The 16,578-nt window shown below is 45.6% G+C and overlaps 3 protein-coding genes across 3 annotated transcripts in view; 1 reads left to right on the top strand and 2 right to left on the bottom strand.

Moving 5' to 3' along the window:
* The window catches only part of LOC102448380 (olfactory receptor 14A16-like), a 111,676-nt gene extending 111,470 nt beyond the window's left edge, over window positions 1–206 (bottom strand). Inside the window, exon 1 of the mRNA XM_025177777.2 lies at window positions 48–206. The gene's annotated coding sequence lies outside the window, so the exon portion shown is untranslated. The remainder of the gene's footprint in view (window positions 1–47) is intronic.
* Window positions 207–2,208: 2,002 nt separating this feature from the next.
* LOC102446168 (olfactory receptor 11A1-like) lies at window positions 2,209–5,916 on the top strand. Its single transcript, XM_006135713.2, has 2 exons — window positions 2,209–2,245; window positions 4,949–5,916. The coding sequence occupies exons 1-2, from the start codon at window positions 2,209–2,211 to the stop codon at window positions 5,914–5,916; spliced, it is 1,005 nt and encodes a 334-aa protein (XP_006135775.2).
* A 3,532-nt stretch (window positions 5,917–9,448) lies between these two features.
* LOC102445934 (olfactory receptor 6F1-like) lies at window positions 9,449–16,245 on the bottom strand. The gene is made up of 3 exons (XM_075912202.1): window positions 16,119–16,245; window positions 15,115–15,343; window positions 9,449–11,566 (listed from the first exon to the last, which is right to left on the bottom strand). The coding sequence occupies exon 3, from the start codon at window positions 11,564–11,566 to the stop codon at window positions 10,616–10,618; it is 951 nt and encodes a 316-aa protein (XP_075768317.1). The 5' UTR covers window positions 15,115–15,343; window positions 16,119–16,245; the 3' UTR covers window positions 9,449–10,615.
* Window positions 16,246–16,578: the final 333 nt, after the last annotated feature.

Raw genomic sequence — 16,578 nt, 5'->3', positions numbered from 1 at the left:
GGGCTCCATGCCAGGCCACACGTCCCCCAACAGCCCCAGTTACTCACCTCACCTTCTCCACAGCCACGGCACCGCCCGGGCCTCTCCTCTCCAGGGACCATCCCCAGCAGCTGGCGAGATCCGATCTCCAGCAGGCTCCGGCTCCCAGCAGCAGCCCCTGGCCAGAAAAAAGCTCCAGCCTGGTCAGCTCCTCTCTCCAAAATGGACCCCCCAGCTCCCTGCCTGCACTGCCTGGGAGACAGGAACAGTTTCCCTCTCTCGCCCCAAGGCATCCTGGGAGTTGTAGTCTCTAGGGCGAGGCTGTGGCCCCAAGGATCTTCCCAAAGTGAGTAATAAAAAGGCAGCTACATATTTATTTGGGGTGTTCAGTTCAGTCCGGGCAAGCCGCGGCATTGTTACCCCCGATGTTCAAGGCACAAAGACCTCCGGACAGCTAAGCACTTTTGCCGTTTGGAACAAGGTGCGTCCTGGTTTGTGGAGGCCTGTGTTGACAGAGTGGGTTGTCGCTAAACACACCGGTGGCACTGTGGTGGCCACACAAATTCTGTGTGAGGAGCACAAATGGTCGAGAAGGCCCCCGTCACCTTTTTGAAAATATCTGAAAAACATGTTGGTGTAACTGCCATTGGGTGGCTTTGAACCTGGGACCTATGAAGCAGAGTATAGGAGCAGCTACCTTGTGAGCTAGAAGCCAGCTAGCCGCCAGCCCCTGCTCTAAAGGGCTCTTGGTCTTAACTCTTACTGTGGTCTAGGTACCACTTGCATTGTTCAGTAACCCCACTAGATGTGTGGATTACATCCTTCCCTAAGGTAAGAAAGTGTCCTGAGCTTCAGAGACCCAGTTGAGATTCTGGCCAAACCCCCACTTGTAACCGCTACAGGGTAGATTTGAACCTGGGACCTATGAAGCAGAATATAAGCGCTTCTACTCGCTGAGCTAAAGGCCAATTGCTTCCTAACCCATGCTGTAGAGGGCTCTTGGTCTTAACTGTTGCTGTGGTCTAGGTCTCACTTGCATTGCTCAGTAACCACACTAGGGCTATGTCTACACTTGTGGCTTCTTGCGCGAGAAATATGTAAATGAGGCTAAGCGTGGAATAGTGCCGAGCCTCATTTGCATACCTATGAGCTGCCATTTTTGCAGAAGAGGCTCTTGCGCCAGAAGGAGCTGTCTACACTGCCCCTTCTTGCGCAAGAAAAACCCTCTTGTGCAATGCCGTTATTCCTGAAAATAATTGGACATAGGAAAGCCACGGGTGTTTTATTGCAGTGGGGACATACCCTATGCCTGGCCACCATACGTTCTAGATCTGTGGAAGATGCTTATCACTGTTATTCCTCACTGCAGGCAACATTCTCTTCCCACCCCCCTTTCTGTTTCCTTGTAATATGTAAATCCATGAGAATTGAGTCATTTCCGCAACTACCCTCTCAGACCCCCATTGTGGACACCAGCAGCTGCTCCTAAGCTTGATTTGGGTATTGTGGTGGTGTTTGGTGAATTGACTTATATAGCGGTGACGTCCAGAGACGAGAATCAACACCAAGTCCCTTGTTTCTTGGTGATGTATACACCACTTCACAAGACACAATCTCTTGTCCAGAAGATGTTACCGTCTAAGAGAGGAATCTGATGAACCGTCAGACCATTGACTTCGTAGCAACAGACCTCACTATCTGCTAGAAATTGAATATGCTCACAGAATAGCAGCAGTAGTTGAACTCAGTCAACATCTCTACTGAAAAATTTCAAATTTCTGTCCATCAAAAGAAAACCTGAAAGCCAAGAAATGGGCAGAGGACAATTAAAGAGCCATGAGAGCAACTGCAGAAAGCACCAAATTTGGGACCCAGCAGAAATGGAAATACATCATACATAAAAAAGTAGTCTGTTTTAAGGGATCAGTTTTCTGATAACCAATAAATTTTTGGGAGGAAAATTGAGACTTGTTGGGTAGTACCAGGAAGCCAAATGACAAATATTCCCTTTGAAATTAGATTCTTAAATGGTTAATGTATGAAATGCACTAAAAAATACCAACATTGTAATTAAGTCCAATGGGGCTTAGCCCAAGAAGAGATGTAATAGGATGTTTGACACCGCTCCTACCACGTGCTTTCAAGAGGAGAAACTGTTTGGGAAGTTGGGGAAGAGAGCATATAGGAAGGGAAGGACAGCAACAGACCTAAGGGAGTCAAAGACTATCAATGAAGAAGGAGAAGGTACAACGAAGGAGAATGAAAGGTAAGCACCACCACAGCCGAGATAGGAAATGTTGCATTTGGGTGTCTAGAGCACGATCATAGTTCAGTCAAAAACTTGTCTGTGAAATGCAATCACGTAAAATGCAGAGGAAAGAGCTCAACATTTAGAAGTTTGTTTTGTTTTGAAGGGGATGAAATGGAATATCTCTCTCTCTCTCTATCATAGCTACATAGATAGACAGATGGCATGTATCGGGAGACAGAGAGAGAGAGATTATAGAATAATAGAACTGGAAGGAACCACGAGAGTTCATCAAGTCCAGTCCTCTGCCCTCCCGGCAGGACCAAGCACCATCTAGACCATCCCTGACAGATGTCTATCAAACCTGCTCTTGAATATCCCCAGTGATGGAGATTCCTCTCTCTCTCTCTCTCTCTCTCTCTCTCTCTCTCTCTCTCTCTCTCTCTCATTTCTGAAATTTTCATTGAAAATTCTCACAGAAGAAAGGCAGACTGTTTTGTTTAACAAAAATTAAAAGCACCAACAATTTACAGATAGCAATTTTGCAATCTTATTTTTTGAAAATAAAAGATCCTTTTTCATACGAATAAACACCAACAGTTTTTATCTGAAAAATTATCACATAGCTCTAGCTTGTGTTTGTTCCGTCTATAACATATATTCTTTCTTTCTTTCTTTCTTTCTTTCTTTCTTTCTTTCTTTCTTTCTTTCTTTCTTTCTTTCTTTCTTTCTTTCTTTCTTTCTTTCTTTCTTAAACTATTTGCCCTGCTTCTGCATTCTCATCTGTTTCATGGGGAGAAAAGTATTTCCCCTATGAAGTAAAGAACCGTAAGAGCACGAAGTGAAGACTGTGTCGGATGGAAGTACTTTTGTAAACAAACCATTACATTTCGACTTGCACTTGTCTCCATGGTTAGGCATGTGATTAACTGTGTAAATGTGCAATTATAGTCTTAATATTGTAGCCTACTAGTCAACTTAGTTTTCTGCACACAACTGGGTTCATTTCCAGACTGGAATATGTCTTGGCCATGTAATTTTGTGTATGTGCTCAAAGATGCAGACTGATACCCAAAGGAGAAAAGAACTCAAGCATGTTAACCTTGATTTCAGTACAAATCCAAGTATGTTCTTATCTCCATCTTTAGGTGCATAAACCCCTTTGTAAATTGGCCCTTCTGATGCATCAGTTCCTCCACTGTAAAAGAGGGACCAATGCATGTTTTCTTCACACTGGGAATGTTGTCCTTCTTTAAATAATATGCATTTTCATAGAATCATACAACTAGAAGGAACCTTGAGAGGTCATCAAGTCCAGTTCCCTGCCCTCATGGCAGGACCAAGCAGCATCTAGATCATCCCTGACAGGTGTCTGTCTGACCTGCTCTTAAATATCTCCAGAGATGGAGATTCCACAACCTCCCTAGGCAATTTATTCCAGTGTTTAACCACCCTGACAAGTAGGACGTTTTTCCTAATGTCCAAACTAAACCTCCCTTGCTGCGATTTAAGCCCGTTGCTTAATTTGTTTTAGAAGAGGGTCTCATTTGTGTACTGCTATTGAAACAAGATGGGTGAGGTGAAAGAGACACGTTTTTTCACTCTATGTATGTAAGCTTTACTTAACACCACTATCTCTTTCTACTGCAGGAAACACACTGGCTACGTCTACACTGGCATGAATTTCTGAAACTGCTTTTAACGGAAAAGTTTTCCGTTAAAAGCATTTTCGGAAAAGCGCGTCTAGATTTGCAGGATGCTTTTCCACAAAAGCACTTTTTGCGTAAAAGCGTCCGTGGCCAATCTAGACGCGGTTTTCCACAAAAAAGCCCTGATTGCCTTTTTCACGATCGGGGCTTTTTTTTGCAGAAAACGGTACTATGCTGTCTACACTGGCCCTTTTGCGCAAAAGTCTTTCGGAAAAAGACTTTTGCCTGAACTGGAGCAGCATAGTATTTCCGGAAAAGCACTGATGATTTTACATGAGATCGTCAGTGCCTTGCCGGAAATTCAAGTGGCCAGTGTAGACAGCTGGCAAGCTTTTCCGGAAAAGCAGATGATTTTCCGGAAAAACTTGCCAGTCTAGACACAGCCACTGTGTCTCTGATGTTGGTTAGATCCAATAAGTGTTACTGTAATATGACTAGGCCATGAGAGATAAAAACTTTTTATCATTAAGTGTCCATAAACTTTGATCATAGAATCACAGGGCTGACAGAGACCTCAGGAGTCATTGAGTTAAGTCCGCTGCCCAAGGCAGGACCAACCCCCACTCAATCATCCCAGCCAGGACTTGGTCAAACCAAGACTTAAAAACCTCTAGGGATGGAGATTTTCCTGTGTACACAGAAAGAAATGCAAACCCCTTTCCAGGATAATATTCATTTACGGATAGGCAAAATAAGGAAAATGCAGCTTGAAAATTATTGGGAGTTTGATTGAATGACATTTACTCTGTTTATTTTGACATGAAATATTGCCACTTCGTGTTTTAATGGTTATCAGGCTTTAACGTTTGGACTCTCAGAATTGGCTGTCATTACACAATTATTTTCTGACCCACCCCTCATAATTTCCCACAACTGTGAAAATGTAAATTCGTTAAAAAGAAAAAGAAAATACTTTTAAATAAATATTAACTGTCAAAATCCTACAATAATAACAATGAAACTCTACCAGGCCTATGCTTTAGTAATTATACTATCATGTTATTTTCCCTAGGAAATGTTCACTTGGCAAAGAAGTGTAAAGAAAATCAAACAGCCATCACTGAATTCATCCTCGTGGGATTTTCAAGTACTGAAAAACTCCAGAGTTTCCTCTTTTGGGTCTTTTTAGCTACCTATCTTGTGACAATAATTGGGAACCTCCTCATTGTAATTTGTGTGTTGAGTGACCACAGTCTCCGCACCCCGATGTATTTCTTTCTAGGAAATTTATCCTTCTTGGAAGTCTGCTACGCGACAAACCTTGCCCCTAGGCTGCTCTTTGGCATGATAACCAAGGACAACACAGTATCGTTTCCAGGCTGCATGGTGCAGTTTTACGTCTTTGGTGCCCTGGCAGTGGCTGAATGTCTCCTCCTCACCATCATGTCCTATGATCGCTATTTAGCTATCTGCCATCCACTGCGTTACATGGTGCTCATGGACAGCAAGGTCTGCACTCAGTTAGCAGCTGGATCCTGGGCTAGTGGCTTTGTAGGAACATCAATAACCATCTGTTTGTTGTCTAATTTAAGTTTCAGTGGCCCCAATGAGATTGACCATTTCTTTTGTGACATCACTTCTCTGATAAAGCTCTCCTGCTCCGACACATACTTGGTTGAGATAATGGTTTTCATCTTCTCTTCAGCTGTGTCACTGATCCCGTTCCTCTTTATCCTGGCGTCCTACGTCTGTATCCTCAGGGCCATCCTGGGCATACCTTCCACCATGGGCAGGCAAAAGGCCTTTTCCACCTGCTCCTCCCACCTCATCATTGTTAGCACCTTCTATGGGACACTGATTGCAATGTACGTGGTGCCTTCGTCAGACCGCTCACTGGTCCTCAGCAAGGTCATCTCGCTGCTCTATACCATGGGGACCCCAATGCTGAACCCCATTGTCTACAGTCTGAGAAACAAGGAAGTTCATGAGGCTCTGAAGAAGCTTCTTAGGGCAGTATCAGCTCCCACAAGAAAACTTTAAAAGTAACTTTGTATCACTTTTAATAATTATTTTAACCAGCAATGGGCTCAGTTATTTTCTTTAGTAATATATTTTCCATTTGCATGCACTGCAAATCATATTAAAAGAAATCTATCTATCTAGCCCCATATACCCCATCTATCTATCTATCTATCTATCTATCTATCTATCTATCTATCTATCTATCTAAACATTCCTAAAGAGCCTTTCTAAGAAATATATGAGGAAAGCTGGCAAATAAATCAATGTAAATAATGCTATGTTATGGACTTTCTGTTATGAAGAAAGAAAGAAAGAAAGAAAGAAAGAAAGAAAGAAAGAAAGAAAGAAAGAAAGAAAGAAAGAAAGAAAGAAAGAAAGAAAGAAAGAAAGAAAGAAAGAAAGAAAGAAAGAAAGAAAGAAAGGAAAAGATCTTTGGGACTTTCAAAATTGTGTAAAAGAACTCAAACCTGTTGGAACTCAATGGAAGTTGGGTACTTAACTCTGAAAGCACCTTTGAATTTTTCAACCTCAATTACAACAGAAATATCTCTGAGTTTCCTTGTGTGTTCTTTGTAAGTACAATTCAGAGTCAACTGCATGTTACAATATTGGTTTGAAACCACTCAGCAGCCAATAATGAGTTTCAATAAAATATCACCTTGTGGTATCCTCTTATATCATGAAAACATCTGAATATTTGACTTGATAAAATAGAATAATAGAATCATAGAGCTGGAAGAGACCTCAGGAGGTCATCAAGTCCAGCCCCCTGCCAAACCCAACTAAATCAACCCAACCAGGGCTTTGTCAAGCCAAAACTTAAAAACCTTTAGATAGAGCATAGTTGAATAATTTCTTAATAATTTCTCCTAAGTAGAGAGATCTCCTGACTCATGCACGCCTGGAAAACTTGGCACTAGCTCCGCAAGGTCACTGCAAACGAGGGAAGATTCCCACAGCCTCCTGCATCTCCAGTCAGAGCTTCTGGGATCTTAACTCTGGGGGTTCGTCGGGACACATCCTGCATCGCAACATTTCCTCTTCATTCACACGAGAGATGATGAGTTTGGCTTCCAACATAGCAATGAAAAGACATTTGCCAAAGGCAAAAAAACCAACATTTTGGGCCTGTTAAAGGCCCAGATTGACCACAGGGCTCAGCACTGCAATGCCTAACTGATTTAGGAGCCTAAATCTCATTTGCAAAAGGGGACACTTAGTAGCCAAGAGTCCATTCAGAGGCTCCTAAAACAGTCAGTGGGCCTGGAAGCCTCAGTCGGTGCTGCCCCTGATTCCCAGGCTGTTTAGCCCCGTCCCAAGGGACAGAGAAAGGGGGGGACAGCAATGCGCCAAACGTGTGATGGTCAAGAAAACCAACCACCAGGTAAACTCCATTGAATTTAGACATCTGTCAGGGATGGTATAGACGGAGCTTGGTCCTGCCTTGAGGGCGGGGGGGCTGGACTCGATGACCTCTTGAGGTCCCTTCCAGTCTTATTATTCTATGATTCTATGAATCCTATTGGTTGACCTGCTGGCCCCAAAGCAAATCAGCCACCAGGTCAACCTTGGAACCCAAAGGTTCTCCTGGTCACCTAAAAATGAACCAGTCACCAGGTCAACCCCATTGGATCCTAAGGGTTGACCTACTGGCCTAAAAGCAAACTGGCCACCAGGGCTGTGTCCAGACTCAGGCCTTTTTTCGAAAAAACCTCACCTGCGTCCAGACTCAAGCCGCGTTCTTTCGAAATTAAATCGAAAGAACGCGGCTTTTCTTTCGATGGCGGTAAACCTCATTTCACGAGGAAGAACGCCTTCTTTCGAAAGTTCCTCTTTTGAAAGAAGGCGTTCTTCAATGTAAATAGGGCTTCTTCGAAAGAGAGCATCCAGACTCACTGGATGCTTTCTTTCGAAAAAGCAAGCCACTTTTTCGAAAGTTCAACGTGCAGTCTAGACGCTCTCTTTCGAAAGAGCCTCTTTCGAAAGAGGCTTGCAGTCTAGACATAGGCCAGGTGAACACATAAGATCCAAGAAAGTTGACCTGGTGGCTATTTTGGTTTTGTGACATCACACCATCTCTATTGGGTCCTATGGGTTGATCTGATGACCTGAAACCAAAATAGCCACCAGGTCAATCCCCTTGGATCTTATGGGTTGACCTCTTGGCCCAAAACCAAGCCACCCACCAGGTCAACCCCAGTGGATCCGACAGGTTGACCTGCTGGCCTAAAAGCAAACTGGCCACCAGGTGAATCCTATTGGATCTTATTGGTTTACCTGCTGTCCCGAAAGTAAACTAGGTCCCAGGCCAAACCTATGGCATGCCATGGGTTTAACTGCTGCCCTCAAAGCCACCAGGTCAACCCCACAGGGCTAGACTGTAGTCTAACTCTGGCCATGTGGCCACCCCAACCTAGGAGCGAGGGGCAGGCGCCCTCAGGACTTCAAAACCCACAGACAAAGCCCTGGAGAACGTCTCCCATTGTCACTTGCAGGTCACAAGGCTCTTGCTCTTGTTCTACAGGAGGCTGAAGGAAACCCCCCTGTTATACACTCAGCAATGAGGACTCCCTCCGTGTGGGCAGAGGCGAGACCCAGCCTTCCCAGGATGAGGTGACTGTGGATGTTCCCATCGGAGCAAAGAACGTCGGCAGGCGCGACTCTGCCATAGACGGAGTCATCTCCACTTGAGCAAGCTGGATTCTCCACAGCCTCAGACACCCCTTTACGCCAGTGGACGTGACCCGGACTCTGTGAGAGACTCCCGGACAGGGAGACAGATGGGGTGTCCCTTGACTGGGCCCCCCCGGGGCGAGATTCAGCCCAGCCGTGGCTGTCAGCACATCCCTGTGGCCCAGGGGAGGTATCTGCAGAGCCAGCCTGTCCATAGGCCTCCTCAGTGAAATGGAATGACCAGGATGGAGTGGTGGAGTGGAGCTTCTCTAATATGCCTGGTACCATGGTACTGTGGTGGGACCTGGCTCATGCTGCCCCCCCTGCGCCAGGCCCCCCATAGTCCTTGAGGCCATATCCCTAAGTGGATGGGGTTTGGGAGAAGGGGAGCAATTGTGGAAGAGGGTGGTGCTGGGGTAGGAAGAGGCAGCATGGGGCTGGAACAAGGATAGAATTTGTGGAAAGGGTGTGGACAACCCCACATACACACACAACCATGCCTGCAAGGACGCCAGGTGTATGCAGCTCCAAAGGTAATGCTCTTCAAGGGTTCATGATCTGGCCCTGCATTGCACGCTACAAAGTTTACTGCCGTGTTGCACACTGACTGACTGGCCTGTGAAGATCCTGCTGGTGTGCTCTAGAAGCTTCCTAGTGTGCTTCAATGTAGTACATTCTGTATCCCAGCCACTTCAATGCAGGTTGGACATACAGGTGCTTTTGAATGTCCCATGAGGCATCTATTGGCCTCTTTAGTACCGTGGTGGAACTCAGCCCTAGTGCTTCTCTAGTCTTACCAGGTTGTCATGGTGCTTGTGAAATCCTGACCTACTTAGAGCATTTGGCGCCTGCATAGGGGTGAAGATTACTCGTCAATGTCAAGCATCCTCTGTGTAATTAGAGTGGAAATTTCCTGGGCCAAAGACTAAATACAATTTGAGTAATGGATAAAATCATTGCTGAAATTATGGTCTTCCATCCCCTTACACAGATATAGGTTGGGACTTTCAAAGGAGACTAAGGGAGTTAGGTGCCCTTCTCCATTTTCCATGAATGAGATTTGGGCACCTAAATTCCTTCAGGCACATTAGAAAATAGAAGTCCGATTTGCAGGGGATTGGACGGAGGTAGGAGTAGACTCTCAGTTGGAAGCTACCTCATAGTGTCAGAGATGCGAGGATGAGAAGGGGTGAGTTTATGGGCCCTCAATTACACAGGAGATTCTCGACAATGTTTCCAGGTGTGACAACAGGCACACCCCATTCTTAGTGGTCGGGCCGAGCTCAAACGTTGTCACATGTTCCTGTCTAGAGCCAGTGGCTGGATTCTGCACTTGCTAGGGTAGAACCCACACTGTGCAGACAAGGACGTACCTTGCACCTAATGCTAAGACTTAAGAAGGTCTTCAGACGTGCCCCTAGAATTCATTTTCTCATGTCAGCACGGGACATGGGACCAAAGACATAGGCCGCCATTCTGCTCTTGGTGTTGGTGATAGTTGCAGGTGCTGAGCGCAGATGTTTGAATTCTGGCTCATTAAAACATCACGGAATAAGAGTGTCCCATTAGAGACAGATGGAAGCGAATGAAGAGACCTTTCCAGCCAAAAGACAAGGGAGAACTTTCTCCCGCACTTGTCTGCTGGAACACGATTGAGAATAAGCTGACTCCGTGTTGGTGGACCTTTCCTTTTCTAGAGGTTAGCACATTTCCGTTGTTCTTTAAATTCAGGAAAGTTTCTTTACTCTGAGAGGAAACAAAATATCTTTATTTGTTTCTATGACATGAACAGATAAACACAGTTTTATGGATCCCAGTGTGAAACCTGTCTTACATGACAGCGATAAATCATGCATGGAAATTGTGTGTCTAAGTTGTGTCGTGAGCTACAAAGGCAATAAAATAAGGAGTTCGAATGTTTAACAAATGAAGGGAGAACATCAAAGATACTCCTTGGTGGAACACCATTTGGTCTAGGGTTGGCCCTGATTAAAAAGAAGATGCACACAGGCTAATAATTCAGGAAGATCAAAGCCATTCAAAGCTAACTCCACATCCTACTGAACGCCTTCGATAAAGCCTCCTTCACCTCTTTATTCCTTAGGGTATAAATGAAAGGGTTTAGCAGTGGCGTTACAATAGTGTTCAGGATGTTGATGAACTTGTTCATGTCCAAGACGTTCTGTTTGGTGTACCGGACATACAGAAAGATGGTGGAGCCATACCACATAATGACAACAATAAGATGGGCCGAGCAGGTGGAAAAGGCCTTTTGCCGGCCTTGGGCAGAAGGGATCCTCACAATGGTGGAGATGATGAGAATGTAGGAGACCAGGGTTATCAAACACGATCCCAAGATGATGAGGACTGACAAGATTAAACTGGACAATTTAACCATGGAGGTGTCTGAGCAAGAAAGGAAGATCAAGGAATCGGTGGTACACGAGAAATGGTTGATGACGTTAGAGTTGCAGAAGGACATTGTGGCTATCAGAGAAGATGGGATTGTAATAACTAGGAAACCAGACACCCAGCACAAAAAAGCCAGATGAGTGCACTTGGTGCTGCTCATGAGGACGCTATAGTGCAATGGGTAGCAAATGGCCAGATAGCGGTCGTAGGCCATAACAGACAAGAGGAAATATTCCGTGCAGCCCAGGGAGAAAACGAAGTACATCTGCAGGATGCAGCTAAGAAAGGGGATGGCTCTGCTTTTCCCCAGGAAAATGGCAATGGCCTTAGGCACACATGCTGTGGTGTACCAGATCTCCAGGAAGGAGAGGTTGCAAAGGAAAAAGTACATGGGCGTTTGGAGGTAAGGATGGGCCATGACTAGAGCTATTATGGCAACATTTCCTGTGAGTATCAGGACGTACGTTGTGGTGAACACCACAGTGAGCGAGATCTGCAATTGCTGATTGCCAGGAAATCCCAGGAGGATAAACTCTTGCGCGGTGGATTGGTTTCTCCTCTCTATGCCAGCCACAGGCTCCATCTGTCAAGCGAGAAGAGACATAATTCAGGGGGCTATTTTGTTACATGGATGGTTGGATGTCACCGGTGACCTTTTCACTAATGCTGAAATGATTTACCGGCTAAATATGAGTTCTTTAACCTCTGAGGATGGGAGAAGCAATGGGATTAAACTGAAGAAGGGGAGGTTTTGGTTCTTCTTAATTATCTGTGTGGTTAAACACTGGAATAAATTGTCCAAGGAGCTTGTGGAATTTCCGTCTCTAGAAATATTTGAGAGCTGGTTAGAAAAACACCAGCCAGGGATGATCTAGATGGTGCTTGGTCCTGCCGTGAGGGCAGGGCAGGGGCCTGGACTTAATGACCATTCGATGTTCCAACCAGCTCTATGGTTCTATGCTGTAGGTGCTTAAATCTCAATGCAAAATCATGTTGGCTGATTAGGGGCTGGAGTTTCAAATTTGTTTATATGCAAATGCTGGAGACTTATCCAAATACTTCAGCAGTGTATGCACCTAAACAGTGAACTGGTTAGATGCTTTGGAAAGTCCCACCTAATAGCTTTGAAAATCTGGCACTGAAAATGGAAAACTGGATTTGGGCTCGCAGGACACCAAGGAAGAGATTATAGAGATATTTAGGCACATAGTAGGATTTCAAAAAGATCAAGGCCACTGAAAGTCACTGATTTAATAGTTTCAGGGGGTAGTGGAGTTAGTCTGTACAGGATAAACTTAAAAAACAACAGTCTGGTAGCACCTTAAAGACTAACAAAACATGAAGATGGTATCATGAGCTTTCATGGACACAGCCCACTTCTTCACAGATGTTCCCCCACCAAAAGGGACTGTTGTTATCATCTCATGTTGCCTTGTGCGTAACCAAGGGCCAGGAACTTCTCTCAAACAATATCTAGAGAAGTGGGGTTTTTTTTAAACAGAATCTTGCTTCAACAATTCATCATGCTGGTTAGTAATGTGCTCCAAAAGTTAATTACACTCACTGTTTCCCTAATTTCTCAGTTGGATTTGTCCTATCTTAAACTTCCAGTCCGTGTCTGGTGTTGTACCTTTCTATGCTGGATTGAAGAGACTATTATTACAGATATATTCCCCCTGAAAGAACCGGTATATTGATTCGCCCCTTAACCTCCTATCACAGAGCTAAATAACACAAGCTCCTTCAGTCCATCACTGAGAGCTTGCCTTCTCAGCTTTTGATCAGCGTCAGCCCTCTGCTTGGAAAACTCTCCCCTCTATCAGCCTCCATCTTCAGTTGTTGACATGGGGAATGAAGAGGGTATTTATGCATCCAAAATTTGCATTAGTTCTTTTGGCTGCCACATCACTCTGGGAGTTCACCCAGCCTAAAAAGGAATCCAGATCATTCTCTGTCAGAGACCTCTCCCTTCCTAAAGGTTGGATTGGATAAATGGACTGTAAGGTGGATAGAAAGCTGGATAGATTGTCAAGCCCAACAAGCAGTGATCAATTACTCGGTGTCTGGTTGTGGTCATTTTCTACAGGAGTTCCTCAAGGATCGATTCTAGGGCTGGTTTAGTTCAACGTCTTTATTAATGACCTGGATGAGGGGATGGGTTACACCCTCAGCAAGTTTGTGGGTGACACTAAGCTAGAGGGAGAGGTAGCTGCTGGAGGGCAGGGATAGGGTCCAGCGTGAACTAGACAAATTGGAGGATTGGGCCAAAAGAAAACTGATGAGGTTTAGCAAGGACAAATGGAGAGTCCCAAGCATTGTTACAGGCTGGGGACCGACTGGTTAAGCAGCAGTTGGGCAGAAAAGGCCCTGGGGGTTACAGTGGTGGAGAAGCTGGAGATGAATCAACAGGGCGCCCTTGTAGCCAAGAAGGCTAATGGCATATTAGGGGGCATTAAGAGGAGCATTGCCAGCAGATCCAGAGATGTCATTATTCCCCTTTATTTGGCTTTGGTGAGGCCACATCCGGAGTATTGTGTCCAGTTCTGGGGCCACCACTGTAGAAAGGATGTGGACGCATTGGAGAGGGTCCAGTGGAGGGCAACCAAAATGATTAGGGAACTGGAGCACATGACCTATGAGGAGAGGCTGAGGGATTTGGGCTTGTTTAGTCTGCAGAAGAGAAGAGTGAGGGGGGATTTGAGAGCAGCCTTCAACTTCCTGAAGGGAGGTTCCAAAGAGGATGGAGAGAGGCTGTTCTCAGTAGTGACAGATGACAGAAAAGGAACAATGGTCTCAAGTTGCAGTGGGGGAGGTCCCCTAGATTTTGGGGATAAAAGATCGACTGCTACCACCCAGGTATTGATACCAAAATCAGGGGAGAGATCACATGGGAAATCTCCCCCCTAAAGTAAGAACCAGGACACAAAAATTAACCAGTACCAGGTTAATAAAAAGAAAAGAGAAAGAACTTTTATTATCACCACAATATTCCTGTTGCAAGCATAATGACTAGATGGAAAAGTCACAAAGTAATATACTCATGGGCTGTGTCTAGACTGGCAAGTTTTTCCACAAAAGCAGCTGCTTTTGTGGAAAAACTTGCCAGCTGTCTACACTGGCCGCTTGAATTTCCGCAAGAACATTGACGATCTCATATAAGAAATCAGTGCTTCGTGCGGAAATGCTATGCTGCTCCCGTTCAGGCAAAAGTCCTTTTGCGCAAAAGGGCCAGTGTAGACAGCTCAAATTTGTTTTGCGCAAAAAAGCCCCAATCGCGAAAATGGCTATCGGGGCTTTTTTGCAGAAAAGTGTCAGTGCCAATCTAGACACTTTTTTCCACAAATGCTTTTAACGGAAAACTTTTCTGTTAAAAGCATTTGTGGAAAATCATGCCAGTCTAGACACAGCCCTGGAGGGGAAACAAACCTTGGGCCAGGAGCTTAGTTACAAAGGAGAGCACAATCCATTTCTGAATGCACAGACATCAGATCCCATTTCCCAAACCATAAACAATAAAACCTAATGGATTTATCAAAACTTTACCCTACTTACTGAGGTCTGACTCCCTCAGTACCTGGAGAGAAACTGCGCAGGACAAAGGAGAGGGAAAAACCAAAAATTCCTTTGTCCCAGTTTGAAATTCCTAGCTACATTCCTATTGGCTGAATCTACCTGGTTAGGTAAAGTTAACTCCTTAGTCCCCAGGCTGCTGGCCATCTTTCATGATCATGACAGATATTCCTAAGGCAGGTGAAAAGCATTAGCTCATTTACTGACAGAGGAGAAACTGAGGCACAGAGCGGTTGTGTGACGTTCACACAGCAAGTAAGTGACAGAGTTGGACAATCTCCAGCTCCTTATTCCCCAGCTACCACGGAGATTTCAAATGCCAGCTAAGAACAAACACTCCCACCTTTTCATTCAGTATCTTCTCCCCTTAGAATGTGGTCTACGTGGTTCCTGAGGGGAAAAAAATTCACTGCAAAAGAGGAAGCCATCTTTCTCCTCCACTGACACATCAAACATTTAAAGGTTTCATAAACATCCTCCCACTTATTACACAGATTTCCATGCTGATTAGCATCTCGTTCCATTCACATTTCATGACCATGCGGGTGCCTTTCCCCTTACCTGCTTTGTTCACGGACGGCAACTCGGCAGGTCTCACAAATAACCCCAATTTATATTCCTCAGAAGTGACCCTGGAGAATGGGTCTCCACAGACTTTTCTAGAATGTGCCAGCCCCTGGCTCGGTATGGACGCTGTCATCCGCTACAGACAAGCAGGGGGCATTAGGGAGCCTTGATCCTGTGTCTCCGTTCTTTTGCAGACTGACCCGTGAGCAATTGTTTGGGTTCCCTGAAAATCACAAAAGGCCAGACTGAGACACGCAAGTTGCAATATTCACAGCGCACCTGGGAGGCAACATCCACCCATGTCAGTGCGTGTTAGGTGTCCAAGTGCATTCAAGCTTCCCGTTAGGTGCCCACATACCTATCCAATTCATGCCCTTAGTGCCTGTTGAACGTTAGGCAACTGCATCACAATTTTGGCAGTGTAACAAGTGGTGTAAGAGACAGAGGCTAGAGGTTCAGTGTCACTCAGATGTCTAAGGGTAGGCAGATAGGTGTCTACTGGCAATTCCAGAAGCACTTCAGCAGATTAAGTAAAGAACTGCAAGTGAATTCAAGAGGATTTCTGGGTCTCGGCCTTTGAAAATTGCACTAGTCGCTGAATCACTTATAAAACACCGGTCCTGGGAGACTCTGCTGGACACCTCTGTGTGTCAGGGGCTGGGAGTGGGCGACAGGGGAGGGATCACTGGATGATTCCCGGATCTGTTCACTCCCTCTGGGGCACCTGGCACTGGGTGCTGTGGGCCGACAGGACACCAGGCTGGACGGGCCTTTGGTCTGACCCAGAGTGTTTTTCACTGTGGTCTGACTGGGGCCTCTGGAAGACCCGGGGCTCAGACAAGAGGCCGTGACCACAGGTAGGCCAGGTACTGACCCAGACGTTGACAAGTTCCCTCTGAGTTTTGCTTGTCTGGGTGATGGACCAGGCACCCCTAAGAAGCAACGTGTATTGCTAGAAGAGTTGCTTGCCCCTAACTATCAGTACTGGGGTCCCTCACCTTAGCCCTTGGCCTGGCCTCGGCCACTGAGGAACATCCGGCTGCTGACGGAGACATTCCCTGCCAGTGGGCACCTCGGTGTGAGTGTCCCTGTAGCCACGGAGTCAGGGCTCTAGAGCTGTAAAACATCCTAGAATGAGAAGGGACCTTGCAAGGTCATCAAGTCCAGTCCGCTGCCCTCATAGCAGGTCCCAGCACTGTCTAGACCATCCCTGGCAGGCGTCTGTCCGACCAGCTCTTCCATATCTCCAGTGATGGAGATTCCACAACCTCCCTAGGCAACTTATTCCAGTGTTTCACCCCCCTGACAGGTAGGAAGTTTTTCCTAATGTCCAACCTCAACCTCCCTTGCTGCAATTTAAGCCCATTGCTGCTTGTCCTGTCCTCAGAGTCCACGGAGAACAATTTTTCTCCCTCCTCCTTGTGACACCCTTTTAGATACTTGAAAACCGCTCTCATG

This window comes from Pelodiscus sinensis, chromosome 30 (assembly GCF_049634645.1).
Source record: "Pelodiscus sinensis isolate JC-2024 chromosome 30, ASM4963464v1, whole genome shotgun sequence".
NCBI lineage: Eukaryota > Metazoa > Chordata > Testudines > Trionychidae > Pelodiscus > Pelodiscus sinensis.
Note: the sequence above shows the minus strand (reverse complement) of the source record. Positions and strands in the feature narration are given on the sequence as shown.

Coding starts and splice junctions, on each gene's coding strand:
- LOC102446168 (XM_006135713.2), top strand. CDS start 2,209: ATGAAGAAGGAGAAGGTACAACGAAGGAGAATGAAAG. Junction 2,246..4,948: donor ACAACGAAGGAGAATGAAAG/GTAAGCACCACC, acceptor TATTTTCCCTAG/GAAATGTTCACTTGGCAAAG.
- LOC102445934 (XM_075912202.1), bottom strand. CDS start 11,566: ATGGAGCCTGTGGCTGGCATAGAGAGGAGAAACCAATCCACCGCGCAA.